The sequence below is a fragment of the Oryctolagus cuniculus genome, chromosome 4 (assembly GCF_964237555.1).
Source record: "Oryctolagus cuniculus chromosome 4, mOryCun1.1, whole genome shotgun sequence".
NCBI classification, from domain to species: domain Eukaryota; kingdom Metazoa; phylum Chordata; class Mammalia; order Lagomorpha; family Leporidae; genus Oryctolagus; species Oryctolagus cuniculus.
This window is the reverse complement of record NC_091435.1, coordinates 120,182,351-120,201,252: the sequence shown is the minus strand read 5'-3', so window position 1 is coordinate 120,201,252 and position 18,902 is coordinate 120,182,351. Positions and strand designations below refer to the sequence as shown.

At 42.7% G+C, this 18,902-nt stretch overlaps 1 protein-coding gene across 6 annotated transcripts in view; it reads right to left on the bottom strand.

Moving 5' to 3' along the window:
- Positions 1 to 17,004, bottom strand: part of KPNA4 (karyopherin subunit alpha 4) — a 65,192-nt gene extending 48,188 nt beyond the window's left edge. Inside the window, exons 1-3 of one of the 6 annotated variants that reach the window (XM_070072594.1) lie at positions 16,611 to 16,964; positions 15,793 to 16,058; positions 2,826 to 2,930 (exon numbers count right to left, since the gene is read on the bottom strand). In XM_070072594.1, the coding sequence (XP_069928695.1) occupies positions 2,826 to 2,897 (72 nt within the window). In that variant the 5' untranslated portion in view covers positions 2,898 to 2,930; positions 15,793 to 16,058; positions 16,611 to 16,964. Of the gene's footprint in view, positions 1 to 2,825; positions 2,965 to 3,861; positions 16,059 to 16,610 lie in introns of those variants that run through there. The other 5 variants (XR_011388074.1, XM_070072593.1, XR_011388075.1 and 2 more) reach the window with 5 other exon arrangements.
- Between the last annotated feature and the right edge of the window lie 1,898 nt (positions 17,005 to 18,902).

Here is an 18,902-nt window from a genome sequence, read left to right as displayed (position 1 = left end):
GACAGTGAGAGAGAGAGAGACAGAGAGAAAGGTCTTCCTTTTGCCGCTGGTTCACCCTCCAATGGCTGCTGCGGCTGGTGCACTGCGCTGATCCGAAGCCAGGAGCCAGGGGCTTCTTCCTGGTCTCCCATGCGGGTGCAGGGCCCAAGAACCTGGGCCATCCTCCACTGCCTTCCCGGGCCACAGCAGAGAGCTGGCTGGAAGAGGGGCAACCGGGACAGAATCCGGCACCCCGACCGGGACTAGAACCCAGTGTGCTAGTGCCGCAAGGCGGAGGATTAACCTAGTGAGCCGCGGCACTGGCTTCATATCCACTTCTGATTCAGCTCTCTGCTATGGCCTGGGAAAGCAGTAAAAGATGGCCCAAGTCCTTGGGCCCCTGCACCCACATGGGAGACCCAGAAGCAGCTCCTGGCTCCTGGCTTCCGACTGGCGCAGTTCTGGCCATGTGGTCAACTGGGGAGTGAATCATCGGATGGAAGACTTCTTTCTCTCTCTAATTATTTCAAATAAATAAATCTTTAAAAAAAGAGAAAAGAATCCAGTTTAAGTTCAAGAATATCTGAAACAGTGTTCACAAGATAAAAGAAACATGCCAAAAAATTAGTAGTAGTGAGAATGCAGATGATTATTTTTCCAAAAAAAGTATAATTACCTCTCACTACTCCTAATGAGAGAATAAACAAACCTCAAAACTGATTTAATCATTAATTCTGATCAGAGTACATTTCTGATTTCTTTGATTTTAAAAATATACACTTATCGGCCGGCGCCACGGCTCACTAGGCTAATCCTCCGCCTAGCGGCGCCGGCACACCAGGTTCTAGTCCCGGTTGGGGCGCCGGATTCTGTCCCGGTTGCCCCTCTTCCAGGCCAGCTCTCTGCTGTGGCCAGGGAGTGCAGTGGAGGATGGCCCAGGTGCTTGGGCCCTGCACCCCATGGGAGACCAGGAAAAGCACCAGGCTCCTGGCTCCTGCCATCGGATCAGCGCGGTGTGCCGGCCGCAGCGCGCCGGCCGTGGCGGCCATTGGAGGGTGAACCAATGGCAAAGGAAGACCTTTCTCTCTGTCTCTCTCTCGCACTGTCCACTCTGCCTGTCAAAAAAAAAAAAAAAAAAAAATACACTTATCTCAGGCCAGCGCCACGGCTCAGTAGGCTAATCCTCCACCTGTGGCACCAGCACCCTGGGTTCTAGTCCCAGTCAGGGTGCCAGATTCTGTTCCAGTTGTCCCTCTTCCAGTCCAGCTCTCTGCTGTGGCCCGGGAGTGCAGTGGAGGATGGCCCAGGTTCTTGGGCCCTGCACCTGCATGGGAGACCAGGAGAAGCACCTGGCTCCTGGCTTTGGATCAGCGCAGTGCACCAGCCGCGCAGCCATTGGAGGGTGAACCAGCGGCAAAAGGAAGACCTTTCTCTCTCTCTCTCTCTCACTGTCCACTCTGCCTATCAAAAAAAATTATATATATATATATATATACACACTTATCTCAAATATTTATTTCAGTAGCAACTGTATGCCAGGCCCTGTGATGAGAATTAGAATAGTGTACAGAACAGACAAGTACATAATCTAGAGGGAGTATATAATCTAGAGGGAGTTTACACTCTGATAGAGAAAATAAACACCGAGTAATTTATACAAATTATCACCCATATTTTTTAGGAAAATGACAACAGGGAGGTTTAATTTCTAGCTTGGTTTTCAGGAATGGCCTGTTAAAAAATGACACTGGGGGCCAGCATTATGGCAGAGCAGGTTAAGCTGTTGCTTGCAGAGTCTGCATCCCCTATGGGTGCTGTTTCTCTCCTGGCTGATCCATTTCTGATCCAACCTCTTATTAATGCTCCTGGGAAAGCAACAGAGGACAGCCTAAGTGCTTGGACCCCTGCATCCACATGGGACACACAGAAGAAGCTCCTGGGCCCCTGCCTTTGGTCTGGCCAAACCCAGCTGTTACAGACATTTAGGGAGTCAAGAGACAATGGACGATCTCCTGTCACTTTCTCTAATTCTGCCTTTTAAATAAATATATCTTTAAAACAATGACATTGAGGGGCCAGTGCCATGGTGCAGTAGGTTAATCCTTTGCCTGTGGTGCCAGCATCCAATATGGGCACAGGTTCTAGTCCCAGCTGCTCCTCTTCCGGTCCAGCTTTCTGCTGTGGCCTGGGGAAGCAATGGGAAATGGCCCGGGAGCTTGGGCCCCTGCACCAGCCTGGGAGACCAGAAGAAGCACCTGGCTCCTGGCTTCAGATTGGCACAGCTCTGGCTTTGTGGCCATTTGGGGAGAGTGAACCAACGGAAGAAAGACCTTTCTCTCTGTCTCTCCCTCTCATTGTCTGTAACTCTACCTCTCAAATAAATAAAATCTTTAAAAAAAAAAATGACATTGAAGCTCAGATTCAAAGGATGAGAAATAATCATGCAGGTAAAGGAAAAGCGATGGGGATGATGAGTAGTTAGGGAAGGCATTCTGACAGAGTAGCATGTGTAATGGAATCAGAATATAAATTAATATGTAGAACAGTGAAATGAGAGAGATAAGAGTAGACAAGTATCAAATATGTCAAGGTCATAAAAGTCTTATAAGGAGTTTACAAGTTAAATGCAGAGGAAACCACTAAAACAAGAGGGCAGTGACTTGATTTGATCTACTTTATTTTTAAAAGAACCACATTGATTATTTTATGAATCAGAGGGGCAATAGCAGCTAACTACTTTGGAGATGAAACAATGAGGTAACCATCACTTGCCCTAGATTATAACAATAAGAAAGCTAATAGAAAACAAAAAATGCGAGTAATATGAAATAAATAATGTCACTCACAACACTGTTTAAAAGAAACTGCTCTTTCCATGGATGCTCCTCAAGAAGTAGACAAAGGCTATTCCTTACCATGTGACATCCTCTCTTCCCCCACACTACAGATGACTGGGGATGGGAATTAAGGAAGGAACCTACTCAGGAAAAGCCAATCCATAAGCAGGCCAGCAGTTAAAAAAAACAAATCTGTTTCAGTTTGGGCAGTGCTTATTAGCTCAGATTCTTAGTAATTTTTTTTTTTTTTTTTTTTTTTTTTTGACAGGCAGAGTGGACAGTGAGAGAGAGACAGAGAGAGAAAGGTCTTCCTTTGCCGTTGGTTCACCCTCCAATGGCCGCCGCTGCAGCCGGCGCACCGCGCTGATCCGATGGCAGGAGCCAGGATCCAGGTGCTTTTCCTGGTCTCCCATGGGGTGCAGGGCCCAAGCACCTGGGCCATCCTCCACTGCACTCCCTGGCCATAGCAGAGAGCTGGCCTGGAAGAGGGGCAACCGGGACAGAATCCGGCGCCCTGACCGGGACTAGAACCCGGTGTGCCGGCGCCGCAAGGTGGAGGATTAGCCTAGTGAGCCACGGCGCCGGCCAGATTCTTAGTAATTTAATACAGAATTACATTCAAAATTAAAGACTCAGTAGCTAGCAAAAATCAAACTTAGTAGCTGACTTAATGGCTGGTGGAGCAATAGGTGAAGATTCATGAATTCCTACAACTGAAACAATCCTACCTCAACTATGTTGGGTAATGTGAGGACCAGTCCCTCAACTTTCCTAAGACTAAGGGTGGGTTCTTTGTTGTCTGAAAAACCAAATTCAAAACAAGTACCTATTAAGATGGGATTTTAATTTTTACAGAAGTAGAAATTGTGGCTGAAAAAATTATTAAACTTTCCTAATGGCAAATAGCTAATAAGATACAATCCTAGCTCTTTCCATTCTAAAAATCAAGGTTTTCCACAAATCTCAAGAAATAGTTATCAGATACAAAACATTTTGGATTTCCTTTCTCTTCAATTGTACACAGGGTCAGCTTAAGGCCAGGTACCTGAGAGATCCTGACAAGCTGGAAAGTCAGTATCATGAGAATAGGAACTTTGCCTGTGTTATTCATATTCTCCATCCTCACAGCTTACAACAGAGCCTCCAGAAACAGATGATGAATAACTATCTGTTGAATAAACGAATTCACTTGAGGAAACGGTAGAAGGGAAAGTCAGCGAAAACGACCTCTTGAAAGTTCAACTGTAACTCTCAGATAGCAGAAAGTTGTCATATCCCACCCACAACAAATCATTTCTTGTACATAAGTTTTCTTTGCTGTTGTTTTCAACCTAACAACTTATTGAGATGCAAAATGTTTACGGAAAATAGAACTAAAAGTATATTTTAATACAAAAATTTTAGAAATCCAGTTTTTTGTTTTGTTTTGTTTTGTTTTAAAGATTTATTTATCTGAAAGGTAGAGTTACAAAGAAAGAAGAGAAACAGATGTTCTATCCACTGGGTCACTCCCCAAAAGGCTGCAAAGTCTGAGGCTGGGCCAGGACAAAACCAGGAGTTTCACTTGGATCTCCCATATTGGTACAGGGGCCCAAGAACTTGGGCCATTCTCCATTCCTTTCCCAAGAGCTCCAACCAGTACCCATATGGGATGCTGGCATCACAGACAATGCCTTAATGCATTATGCCACAATGCCGGCCCTGAAATCCAATTTTTCTTACTACACATTTTCCATGAACTCAGCATCCCAAATGGGTGCCATTTCGAGTCTTGGCTGCTCCACTTCCTATCTAGCTCTCTGTTATGCTCTGAGAAAGCAACAGAAGATGGTCCAAGCTCTTGGGCCCTGCACCCACTTGGGAGTCTCTGAAGAAACTCCTGGCTCCTGCCTTCGGATCAGTCCAGCTCCGGCCACTGCAGCCATTTGGGGAGTGAACCAGTGGATGGAAGACCTCCTTCTGTCTTTGCCTCTGCCTTTTTGTAACTCTGCCTTTTAAATACATAATCTTTTTTAAAAAAGTATATAATTTGCAATGTTTAGTAAATTCACAAAGTTGTACATTGATCACTACTAAGTCCAGATGACTTTCATCTTCACAAAGAGCAGTTTCATACCCTGCTAATGCATCTGAGAAAGCAGTAGTAGATGGGTTAAATGATTGGGCTCCTGCCACCAACATGGGAGCTCTGGCTCCTGGCCTGGCCATTTTGACCAATTGGGGAGTAAATCAACATTTAAAGATCTCTATCTCTAACATTGTGCCATTCAAACACATTAATTTTTTTTTAAGTATTGTATTGAGTATATCAGAGTAGATAGTAGGAAACAGTTTTTTCTTTTGTGGTATCCTTTTATTTATAAATGCAATTACAGAATTTGTGATCTTCTATAACTGGCTTCTTTCAGGCAATGCAATGTTTTTAAGTTTAATCTATATAGTTGCATATATCAGCACTTCATTTCTTTTTATAGCAAAATAGTCCACTGGATGTATATACCATATTTTGTTTATCCATGTTACTTCATAGATATTTGAGTTGCTTGTTTTGGCTATTATGGATAATGCTGCTACAAACATTTTCATATATGTTTTTGTACAGATACATGCTTTCAATCCTCCTGGGTTGATATCTAGGAGTAAACTAGTGGGTCACATGTTAACTGTTATACTGTTTGAATGCCAAACAGCATTCCAAAGTGGCTGCAGTGTTTTTCATGCCCATCCTTACCAACATTTGTCACTGTCTTTTTGTTTATTGCCATCCTAGTGGATGTGAAATAGTATCTTGTGGTTTTGATCTATATTACCCTAATGACATTTATCATACTTTAAATTTATTGATTTCATCAATTAAAGGTAGTAATGTTACTGTTTTAAAGCTGGGAAAGAAAAGAGAATAGGGAAAATACTGAAGACATTAACAGGAAAAACGTGAATAAATATTTTGATGTAAGTCAAAATTATTTATCAACCATGAACCCAATTCTATATATGCTTATAATATAATGTGCATCTTATTCAAAGGAGAAATAATGACCCAACCATCTATATTTACATTGGATATTGGTACTCTGTAATAGGCCTTTTCTTCCTTTTTTATTCTAACATCCCTCACTCTCGTGGCATATGTGTCAATATCCCTCCTCATCTACAACACACACAAAACTAGACATGTGCCACATAACCTTTTACTGGCCAATCACAGAACCACATTTCCCTACCCACAAATGTTAGTTCAGGTATAAATATGCAATCAAAGTCTGGCCAATCAAACCTATCCCTAGATTTTTTTTTTTTTTTTTAATTTGACAGAGTTTGACAGTGAGAGAGAGAGAGAGGGAGAGAGAGAGAGAAAGGTCTTCCTTCCATTGGTTCACTCCCAAAATGGCCGTGACAGCGGGAGCTATGCTGATCCGAAGTCAGGAGCCAGGGGCTTCCTCCTGGTCTCCCATGAGGGTGCATGGGCCCAAGCACTTGGGCCATCCTCCACTGCCTTCCCAGGCCACAGCAGAGAGCTGGACTGGAAGAGGAGCAACCAGGACTAGAACCTGGCGCCCATATGGGATGCCGGCGCCACGGCCGGAGGATTAACCAAGTGACCCATGGCACCGGCACCTATCCTTAGACTCTTGACTAGCACTCTTATCATAAATAATGGCAACTGTACTCTATACTTACCTGGTTATGATACCTAGATTTTCCTATTATGTTTAAACTAATTTGAGCTAGGTTTCTATTCCCTACAACGTAACTACATATAGATTAGCTCTTTCTGCCTAAAACTACCAGAACGTTCAATATCAATCTTACTGAAAAAGTATCCTTATAGTCATTACTCTAAAGAGAGCCAGAAAATAAAGTTGGATTTCTACCAAAGACCAAGAATAACATAACAATTATTTGAAAAATCTTGAAGACTATTATTTTGCTTGTTTTTCTGGGCCAGTAACAGTTGAGAGTGGCTGAAGAGAATCAGGGTGAAGGAAGCTGTATGGGAAGCAGACAGGATTTGGCCATTTAATACAATTCAAGTATAGACACTAATTAATGTACGGCTTTTGGCACACAGCTATTAAACCAAATGAATTTATGTAATGTCTACTTCAAAGAACCACAAAGATATAACATAAAAACTAAAATATATATTAAGAGTAGATACTGAGGGGCTGGCATGGTGGCGCAGCAGATTAAAACCTGGCCTGAAGCACCAGCATTCCGTATGGGTGCTGGTTCGAGTCCCAGCTGCCCCACTTCTGATCCAGCTCCCTGCTAATGTGCCTGGGGAAGCAGCAGAGGATGGTCAAAGTCTTGGGCCCCTCACTTGTGTGGGAGACCTGGAAGAAGTTCCTGGCTCTGGCTTCAGATCGGCTTACCTCCAGCTGCTGTGGCCATTTGGGGAGTGAATCAGAGGATCTCTCTCCCTCTCTGTAATGCTTTCAAATAAATAAAATAAAATCTTTAAGAACAAAAGTAGATACTGGGCAACTTAAAGTTTTATTAAAGATCAGGACATTGAGATAGATAGAATGTAATTTTTACTTTCTAATATTAGAAAATATACTCATCACCAAACAAGGAAATACCATATTATCATAGTATTTTGACTATTGTTAATAAAAATTTAATGGAATTTCAGGTTTGCCAAAATACAACTAAAATGTAATTTACATTAGTTTCAATGTAAATTAAATTAAGGATAAAAGGGGCAGGTCACCAAATTTTGTTGTTACAGTGCATAAACAGTAAAACGTTTAGCATTTTTAATAATCAAGTTCATCTTGGGGCTGGCACTGTGGCGCAGTGGGTTAACGCCCTGGCTTGAAGCGCCACCATCCCATATGGGCGCCGGTTCAAGTCCTGGCTGCTCCACTTCCTGTCCAGCTCTCTGCCTTGGCCTGGGAAAGCAAGTCCTTGGGCCCCTGCACCCATGTGGGAGACCAGGAAGAAGCTCCTGGCTCCTGGCTTCGGATCGGCACAGCTCTGGCCGTTGTGACCAATTGGGGAGTGAACCATCAGATGGAAGACCTCTCTCTGCCTCTCCTCTCAATGTGTAACTCTTTCAAATAAATAAATAAATCTTTTAAAAAAAGTTAATCTTGTATTACCAGTAAATGTGACCTTCCATCATTTTTATTATGGGTACCAAACAGTACAAATTAGAGCTACTTTCTGATTGCAAGACCTACATAAAATATTTACTAACCAATTCACAACACAGGATTAGAGAAACAGAAGTCAGAAACTAGTAATTTTGTGACAATATGGTCAAAGCAAGTAGGAGAAAGTAGGCTTGCATTTGTGTTTTAAAGAAGGAAAAAGGAAGCCCAATCCAGCTCATGGTGATTTGGATTACAGCACACAGTGGCACAAGAAATCACAAGCAAAAGGTTATCCCGACATGGAACATAGGGATTTATTTGGATATAATGCTTGATGAAGTCAGTAGGTAGAAACAGTACGAGCCTCCATTTATTTATTTTGCATGTACTACATGCTAGGCATTAAGCATGTTAATAGCTTAGATCAAGTTTATTTCCATTACTATTAAGTAGAAAAAGGTTCAAAACCCAGATCTAACTGACTTCATAGCCCATGTTCTTTTAACCCTTATCCTCTTAAGACTTTTAATAGCCTGTATTAGCTCAAAGTGACAGTCATTTGTAGCAATAATAAGATAGCAGTTCTCAAAGTGTGTTCCACAGATGCCTGTGCGGGCCTTGAGACCTTTTCAATAGTCCACAGGCATAGTATTAACCTAAATGTCCGTCAAGTGAAGACTGGATAAAGAAAATTATGGGATAAGTACTCTAAGGAATACTACACAGCAGTTAAAAAAAGAAATCCAGTCATTTGCAACAAAATGAATGAATCTAGAAAACATCATACTTAGTGAAATAAGCCAGTCCCAAAGGGACAAATACCATATGTTCTCCCTGACCTATGGTAACTAATAGAGCACCTAAAAGGAAACCTGTATTAGTAAAATTGACACTTTGAGAAACAATGACTTGAAAAGCCCTTGTCTTGATTGTCAAGGAAGTTTTTATTTTCTTCTTGATGGAGAATGGGACTAGGAATGGGAGGGAGAGGGGGAGGCTGGGGGGTACGAGGGGCCAGTGTCGTGGCTCACTAGGCTAATCCTCCGCCTTGCGGCGCCAGCACACTGGGTTCTAGTCCCAGTTGCCCCTCTTCCAGGCCACCTCTCTGCTGTGGCCAGGGAGTGCAATGGAGGATGGCCCAAATACTTGGGCCTTGCACCCCATGGGAGACAGGATAAGCACCTGGCTCCTGCCTTTGGATCAGCGCGGTGCATTGGACGAAGCGCGCCGGCCGCGGCGGCCATTGGAGGGTAAACAAACGGCAAAAAGGAAGACTTTTCTCTCTCTCTTACTGTCCACTCTGCCTGTCAAAAAAAAAAAAAAAAAAAAAAAAAGATACGGGGTGGGAGGGCAGATCCATTGGGAAGAGCTGCTGGATTCCTTAAGTTGTACTTATGAAATCTGTACTCATTAAATAAATGGTTTCTTTGGGGGAAAAAAAAAAGAGTCCACAAGATTGGAGCTATTTTCCCAACACTACTACAGATATTTTTCTTATTGTGTCAACAACTGCACTGATATAATATGGTTTGTAAAACTGCTGGTACTTTAGAATGAATTAATAAGGCACATGAACCAAACTGAAAGAGTAGTCATAGTATTTGCTATTTAAAAAAAAAAAAAAGCCAGCTTACTTAAAAATATCTTTAGTGGGAGCCAGTGTTTTGTGGCATGGCAGGTTAAGCCTCTTACTTGCAATAACAGATATCAGCAACCCCTATCAGAGTTCCACTTCTAGCCTTGGCTGCACCACTTCCAATCCAGCTTCCTGCTAATGCGCCTGAGAAGGCAGTGGAATATGTATGGCCCAAGTACATGGGCCCCTGCTGATCACCAGGAAAGTATTCCCAGCTCCCGGCTTCAGCCTGGCCCAGACCTGGCTGTTGTGGTCATTTGAGGAATGAACCAACAGATGGAAAATCACTCTCTCTTTACCTTTCAAATAAATAAACCTTTTAAAAAAATACAAGAAAGAAACAAGAAATTAAAAAACCAATTTAATGAAATAAAAAATGGTTACTTTTATTAAATACGGCCTTTTCTAATTGTGTGATGAATTGAGAATTACACATAAAACCCTTCTGTAGCATTCCAACTATAGTCCTATAGTACAATGAATGTCTCAAGGAAAAAGTACTTGTGAAATTGAGTTGGGAACTGACCCAGCCACCTTTTTCACAAACATCATTTTACTTGAAAGAATGACTGACAAATTATGGTTATACAAACTCAGTGTCTAGCAGATATTTTCACAAGAATGAGCTAAGTGAGCCCATGGCTTCAAAGAAAACAATTTACACTATCCACTGCTAATGATAAAATATGAGCTCTTAAGTATAAATTAGAATTTTGGAAAACTTGTATGTAACACTGTAAACTTGACAGATTCTCAATAGTTAAGATTTTTCTGACCTGTAGTGACAATAATTTGGAATTATCTTCTACCATATAATAAAATGTGTCAGCATCTGGAAATCTCATAATACAGTGACAAAATGTTTTCAAATGATCCAATACATGGCGTTACAAAATTAAACCTATGAAAAAGACATTATTTGAAGTATAAGACAGACCAATGGATTTTAATCTAGGGTAAGAAAAGTTCACCCATGTGGCTTCATATTCTCATTGCAACTAATCTTTTAAAAAGATTTATGGAGTTATGGTGTAGTATCAGAGAATAATCTCCATAATTATCCTAAAAAAGCAACTAAAATACACCTCTATTTTTCAATTGCCTATCTGGTGAAGGTGAATATTCTTCATATTCTTCAACCAAAACAGCATATCATCAAAGAACTAAATTCAGAAACAGATAAGAGAATTTAGCTGTATTCTCTTAAATCAAACATTTAAAAAAACCTGAAAAAAATGTTAAACATGGCCATTCTCACTAAAAATTTTTGGTTCTGGAAAATAAATTCAGTTTCATTAAAACTTTTGTTTAAATAAAATGTATTATATATTAATAAATAAAATTTCTTAATTTCTATTTCTAAAATGGTAAATATCAATAAAAACCCAGAAACAAAAATTCTTGAGGGTCCTTAATCTTCCACACTGTAAATAAATACTATGGACCCTAAACCTTTGAAAACATCTGAACTATGTTCATTATAAAGACGTTCTCATAGTATCTACAGAAAAAGGGAGTTTCTAAAACTTTTACCTAACCTAAATGGAAAGCACAGAAAATGGATTGTGTTCTCTAGTGCTTAAAGTCCAGAAATGATACACAGTATCAAAAGATTTCTCTAGGAGAAAAAAGAAAACATTTACTGAATACCTATTATAGCCCACAGACTCTGCTAAGAGTTTCCACGTAAAACTTGTTAATCAAATTTAAGACCTGGATTAAGGCTGAGTGAAGGTAAAGGGAAGCAGAAAAAAATGACTTTGACACAATTGAGTTATACTCATTCCCTTGTATATTATGCTATTAGGTGAGAAGCATACAAATTTCTTCTTCAAAATGCACTAATTCCTATTTATAACATTGAGAGAAATGAGAATTAAGTAAAAAGCATGTACATAGGTGCTCACAAAGTTCCAAAACTAAACCAGAGAGTTCCAACATCAGCAATCAAGGTTAAATTTGATCACAGGCTCTCATTTCATCCTTACAGGCCTCAAGTAGATGAACACTATTCTAGAAAATACTTTAAAATATTTAAGGACCCATGGCCACTATTAGGTATTAGGGACCAATGTTTAGAAACTACTTACATATTTTTTTCTAAAGTGATTCTATTCTTTTACATCTAAATCACTCCTAAAATTCTTTCCAATCTTATATATTCATTTGACACATTAGTGACTATAAAAACAATTTTGTTACTTCTAAGAAAATTATCAAGAAGCAATTCTAAAATTAGTTGCCCTGTAAACTAGAAAAGCTGGCAGGAAGCATTAAAACAATCATTTTATTTCTAACTTTATTTCTATCAGGCATTTCATAACGTCACACACTTGGACTATTATATGAAAAATTAGACAGTGGTTATTTTAAGTACAGTAAATATGTTCCAAGATGTGTGATGAGAGAGGTCAGTGTCTAAAAGCTAACTAGACTTAATAGCTTAACAATGCTTTTCACTCTGTATGTTTTAACAAATCACCAAGGCTATTTCCAAACAATAAAACAGCTGATCAATTTATTAAATTCTTGCAGACCAAACAACTTTTTTAAGTTCAAGCTGATTTCACATTTTATGCTGAATGGACAATCATAAAATTATAATTATGTAAAATCTTAAAATTCTTTTATATACAGGTAAATTGTTTTAAAGTTGTGACTGACTTATTAAGACCTAATTATTTTCTAACATATCTCAATTCTATCTGAACCTGGATACGCTTAGAACTTCTTTAAAAACTATGTGGGTTTATTATAAAATCTATAGAACTCCTCTGTACTTCAGAAATACAAATTAGATATACTTATCTTGCTTTATCCTGACAAATTTTTCTATTTGAAGTTTGGGCACTACTCATTTCTTACGTTGCACTGTTTACCTTCTCTATGGTTACCATCCTCAAACTAACAATGGTGATCCACTAACACATCGTAAGGAAGAAGTCAAGTCTTGGTGGATATCATCCGACAGTTCTTGAAAATAATTTTAAATATATGCTCACATATGCCTTTTTTGATACTTTTCTTTCAAGAAAGCATGACTGCATTTTGGAGGAGCCAGAATGTTAGGTTGAAAAGTAGGCACAAGTATCAGATTTGAAAGTTATGAATTACTTTCAACTCTAACACTTAGAAGTTACAATTTCACAAAGGTCACTAATTTCCTGTGCCTGTACATTCCTTCAATGAGCAATTACATGTCTCTGTATTTAAAACTTTCCCTGGTACAGGCATTTGGTACAGCCGTTAAGTTGCTGCTTGGGATGCCTGCATCCCATACTGGAAAACCTGGTTCCAGTCCCCACTCTTCTGCTTCCAGCTAATGTGCCCGGGGAAAGCAGCAGTTGATGGCCCAAATGGTTGGGTACTTTCCAGCCATGTGGAGAAGATCAGATGGAGTTCTGAGATCTTGGCTTTGGTCTGGCCCAGTCCTAGCTGTTGTGGGTGGGTGAGGAGTAAACCAGTGGATGGAAGATCTCTGTCTTTCAACAAAATGAAAAATAAAATCATGAAAACTTTCCCCATTAATTGTGCAGTGTAACTTAAAGTTCAATGCAGCATAAGTTATACACACACACAAAAATAGAGCTAACTGTAAATAAAGGAGAGAATGAACTACACTGAATTCTACTAAATCCTCTCCCTCCTCCCAAAAGGAAACACCGAAGGTAATAACATGCTCAGAGAATTGCCAGGCATCTTAATATTAACCTATTAATCTGCACAACACTGATGAAACAGATGTCAACTACTTCTAGTTTTACAGACAAAGAACTGTTAAAACTACATGCTTTCCCCAAGGTCACAAGAAAGTTAGAGACTAGGTTAAACCCAACTGTAGAACTTTGTACTATTCATCATTTCCAATCAAACTAAAAATGGCTACAACTATCTTACTCTATATGCCGTCCAATGAAGTAGCCAATAGCCACATGTGGTTATCAGCACTTGAAATTCAGCTACTACTAACACAGAAATGCCATTTACTTGTAAAATACAAACTAGCTTTCAATATCTCCATTTTTTTTCCATATTGTAATAGTATTTTTGACATACCAGATTAAAGATTCATTGATTTATTTGAAAGTCAGAGTTTGAGAAGAAGAGGCAGAGAGACAGCTCTTCCATTTGCTGATTCAATGCCCATAGGTGGCTGCAACCGCCAGGGCTAGGGCCAGGCAGAACCCAGGAGCCAGGAGCTTCTTGCAGCGTATCCCAGGGTAGCAGGGGCCTAAGCCCTTGGGCCATTTTCCACTGCTTTTTCCAGGCCAATAGCAGGGAGCTGGATAGGAAGTGGAGCAGCTGGAATTTGAACCAGGGCTCATATGGGCTGTGGGCATTGGCTTTACCTACTATGCCACAACAGCAGTCTCCTATACATTGGATTAAATAAAATTCAGTGGACAGCACTGGCCCATACTTCTTTTAGAAGATTTCCCAATGAAACAGATGTCATCATAAGACCTAAACCAAACAGCTATATTTTCTTGGAGTTTGTTGTATTCTACATACATTACGTATGCAGTGTAATATCCACATATGGAGGAAAATGGGCCTAAGTGTTCTGAGAGATTCAGACATACAGATAATTAACACATAAAACAGCCCATCATTAATGTTCTTTAAGGGTAATAAAAGACATTTCTATCTCATTATGAGTTACTCTGAGTAAGTCACACTGAAGAAAAAGTATGGCCTCTGTTATAGTATATTTCATTTTGTTAAGTGTGAAATGAAAATATTTCTATTTCTAATGACATATAGGGGTATCAAAGTCAGCTGAGGATGCCAGCAAGACACCTCAAACTTCTCAAAACAGAAACAAGTCCTGTTTGATGTGTAGATACTTAGTGACAAGCAGCAAGGGGAAATAGCAATCTTTAAAATGAGGATAACTTTAGAAAAATAATCTGGCAATCCCCAATTTTTTTTTAAGTTTTCCATATGACCTAGTAAATTCCACCCGTAGATACATGACCAAGAGACATGAAATGACACCCATACAAATGTACATGAATGTTCACAGAATTACATATTCATATATACCTAAAAAGTGGAAACACAAATGTCCATCAACTTATGAATGGATAAACAAAATGCAGTACATCCATATGCTGGAATATCATTCAGCCATAAGAAGGACTGGAAACACTGATACATTCTTGTCACAATATATATGAACCTTGAAAATATACTACCTGAAAGAAGCCAGTCACAAAAGCTCACAAATTGTGTAAATGAAATGCCCAGAACAGGCACATCTAAAGAGACAAAGTGGTTGCCTGGGGCTGGGGTAGTTGAAAAACGAAGAGTGACTGCTAATGAGCACCAGTTTCTTTTTTGAGGTAAGTGAAAATATTCTAAGAGTGATCCCGGTAATGGTTGCACAACTATGTGAATATGCTCAAAAGCCACTTTTAATGGGTGGATTATATGGTATGTGATTTATAACTCAACGCAGGCAGAAATGTAGAGAAGAAAGGGCTATTTTTTTCTGGACTTTGTTACTGGTATTCATCAGTTTTTAAATTTTGTAATTTGCAATTTCTTCATTCTAAATAGATATTAGTTAAAAAAAAAAACCTGTTACTTTATTGGCACAAATTAATTTACTGAAAATAATACTGTACATTTAGAAGGTTGATTTTTATGGCATGTGAATTATCTCAATAAAGATGTTAAATTTTTCATTAGAAAAAGGGATCATAAGGATTATATCTCATGTTAACCAAAAAGCAATCATAGAATTAATGGCCACAACTCCAATACATAGTCTCTCAAACTATGCAACCCACTAAAACAGCACAAACTACCTCAGAGATCTGAATGGCTTTGTGAAAAGCCCCCAAAGTAAGTTAATAGTCAAGCAAATGCTCCAGTTCAGAAAAAGGCCAGGGGAATTTGAACATCTCACTATAAAAATGCAGAGAGGGATAACATAAAAAAATACTTGACCACTTTTTCCCTTAAAAGCTGAACTCTTGATTCAGATGTAGAAGATTTAAAAACAACAAAAACCTATTTACTTGAACTCTCAAAGCTGAAGGGAAGATAGTCTTGTATCAGAAATCTGACTGTGTGCATACACACACCTTACACAGACCGAGAACCTCGGGAGCAGCTGTATCTAAGACAATGAAGCTTTTTTCCCCCTTTTAAATAATAAAATGTGATGGTGCCATTCCATAGCCCACCCCATCCCCCACCACCACCACCAGCAGGTGGAGGGAAAGGATACTGTAGACTAGAGGATGACAGCTTTGTATAACCCTTTGGACTTTCTATGTAAGAATGCAGCTGGTGGTCTCCTCTCAGGAGGGGATAAAGAGATTTGTGGACAAGCTGAAATAAGGGGTATCCTCTGCCTGGAAGAGGGCACATCGTGAGCCACATCTTGAAACAGCTATATCCAGAGTAAAAACACAGGCCGCTGGAAGGCACTGTTAGCATCACCAGGATGGCCTCTCACGCCGGGGGTGTTTTTTTCAACGGAGAAGTTGACTCCTGTAGTTTGGACATCGGGGGGAGGCAGGGGTAAAGCGGGAGTCGGGAAGACCAGAGAAAACGCCTTTAAGTGGAGACGTCTCGGGCCCCGCCGAGGAAGTTCCGAGCCCCACTCGGTCGCCACACGCTCGCCCCCGCCCCCCGCCGCCCTCCTTTCCCGCGGCGCCAGACGTCGGTGCCGGGGCGAGAGCCGGCCTGGCCGCCGCGGCCGGGGAGGGGGCCGGGCCGGGGAGCGCCGGCCGCACGCGCGCGCCGCTTCCACACACGCCGCGCGGCCCAGCCCTCGCACCCGCGCCGGCCCGGCTCTGCGGGGCAGGCCTAGGCCGCGCCGGCCGTGGCCCGGCACCTCGCTCCCCGGCGGAGGCGGAGCAGGCCCGACACAAACTTCCCGGCGCGGTAGCAGAGGCGTCACGGGCGGGCCGGCCCCCAGCGCCATTCCCCCGCGGCCCCGCGGCGGCGGCGGCGGCTCCCGCCCCTGCTCCCCACTCTGAGTCCCGGCGGGCACCGACCGCAGGCCCACGGCTCCCACCCCTCCAGCGCCTCCGAGTTTACCTCCAAGTCGCGGCCTTTGTTCTTGAAATTCTTGAGCCGTTGGTTGTCCAGTTTCTCGTTGTCCGCCATGGCCGGGCCGGTGACTCCTTCCCCCGCCCGGGCCCCGCGGGATCCGCCCCAACCACCGCGCCGCACCGACACTCCCAGGAACCGGGCCGCCGCCTGAGCTGCTCTGCCCGCCCGGCCGCCGCTTCCTTCCTCCTCTCACCTGCCTCGGCCGCGGCCTTCTCCTCCTCTCCCCGCCCGCCCCCCCGCCCTAACCCCAGCGCGACGGCAGCTCCGGCGAAGACAACTGCGGGGCCGGGCGGCGGCAACGGCGGCGGAATGTGCTGCCGGCTGAGAGGGGGAGGCAGCCTCGATCTGAGGGCCCCGGCGCCGCAGCCACGCCCATCGCCGCCAACCGTGCTCGCCGATTGGCCGACCAGGCTCCGGCGCGCTCGACCAATCGGAAGGGTGGATGGGGAGCGGGGGCGGAAAGAGCGAACGGAAAGGGGAAGCGAGGAACGCAGGGAGGAAAGGGCCGGGGGCTGGGAGGGTTCGGAGGGGAGGGGTAAGGAGGGGCGCGGCGGGGGCAGGGCAGGGAGGGACCACGTGCAGCTGGAGAGCAGGGGGAGGAAGCGAAAGAGAAGTAGACTTGCGGGGAGGCGGGGAAGAGGAACCCGGGACCGCCGCGCAGACGAATTGGTTTGCTCCGGTTGTCAGGGCAGCTCCGGACCTCTGGCGTCCAGGGAGGAAGCCGAGTTAAAGTGGCGTTCTGTCCACGTCCCGCGCACCCTGCCTTCCAAGGCATTCCTTGCGCGCTCCGCTCGCCTTACCAGGAACCGAGCCACGACTCTGTTCCATCGCGGCTCGTGCGTCAGCCCTGACTTTAGTTCTCCGGCGAGGGGTTGCGGGCGTCCGAGGGTCGCTCCTTGGGGCCAGGACTGGCTGGGGTTCTCCAGGCAGCTGCGGAAGGCCGAGAGGGGCAGTGGGTGGAAAAGGAGAGGGGCCCATTAGACCAATCTAGTTCGTCCTCTCCGAGCAAGGGCCCGCAACAGGTAGGAAATTGGGTAGAGCAGATCCAGTGACGATACCACTTCCTAGGTGTTTCGTCTTGACAAAGTTAAAGCATCTACTTGGCGGCGAAGTATTAGCTTCTGGAGGGCGTGAACCATGGCACCTGCCGCAGAACTGTAATATTGTAACTCGTTTGAAGGGAGTAAACTCCCGGGATACTTTCTGTACTGGGAACATCGTTATCAGAGGCAGAATAACGCAAGACACAGAAGAACGTATTCAAAAATTTCAAAATAAGAAGACGAAGAATTGGTTTTTAAATGTATTTAAATACCAACTAATAGCCCCTCAAATGTGCAGGGATGAGAAACAGCAACAAACCGGGTGGAAAGCAAGGGATAAAGGCATTGGCTTTGTTTAAATCTGGTAAGATAGGGGAAGAAACTGTGCTACCGACTCCTTTGGGAACTTTGACTCTTGGTCCTTTCTAATATATTAAGTAGAACAGCATGCAGAAATAAATGTTGAGATGCAAATGTTCCTTAAGTAAACACTTTATAAAGTCAAAGGAGGAAAAATTTAAAGGCGGGAGCTAGGGTGCTGAGGGAAATCTGTGGATTTAACGAGTACCAAACGACCGAGTTCCCTTTCAGAGAGGGGGAAATGAGGAGAGCTAGAATACTGTAGGAGCTGCTTGAAGATGTTGTAAGGTGGAGGAGGGGGTAAATTCTTAGAAGCAGAGCAATACCTTTAAAAACCTTAGGAGTCTATACTTTGAGCTGGGCTATGGCTATGGCAAACAAGCTGTGTCCGGAAATCACATTGTATGTAAATTAAATACAGATCTTAAAATACAAATGATGAGGTTCATTATAAATTGTAAGTCCCCAAAGACAAAGTAATTGAAGTAACATTGTATTTGCATGCTGGAGCACTGACACATTTGGAAAGGAGTTTAGTATAAAAACATTCAGTTGAAAAGCTGAAGAGTGTGTGTATGTGTGTGTGCATGTGTGTGTGCATGTGCTTGTGTGCATGTGCGTGTGTGCATGTGCGTGTGTGCATGTGTGTGTGTGTTTAAAGATGTATTTATTTATTTGAGAGGTAGAGTTACACACAGAAAGATGGAGAGACAGACAGAAAGGTCTTCCATCTGCTGATTCACTCCCCAAATGGCACAATGGCCAGAGCTGCGCCAATCCTAAGCCAGGAGCCAGGAGCTGCTTCTGGGTCTCCCACGCAGGTGCAGGGGCTCAAGCACTTGGGCCATCTTTTACTGCCTTTGCAGGCCATCAG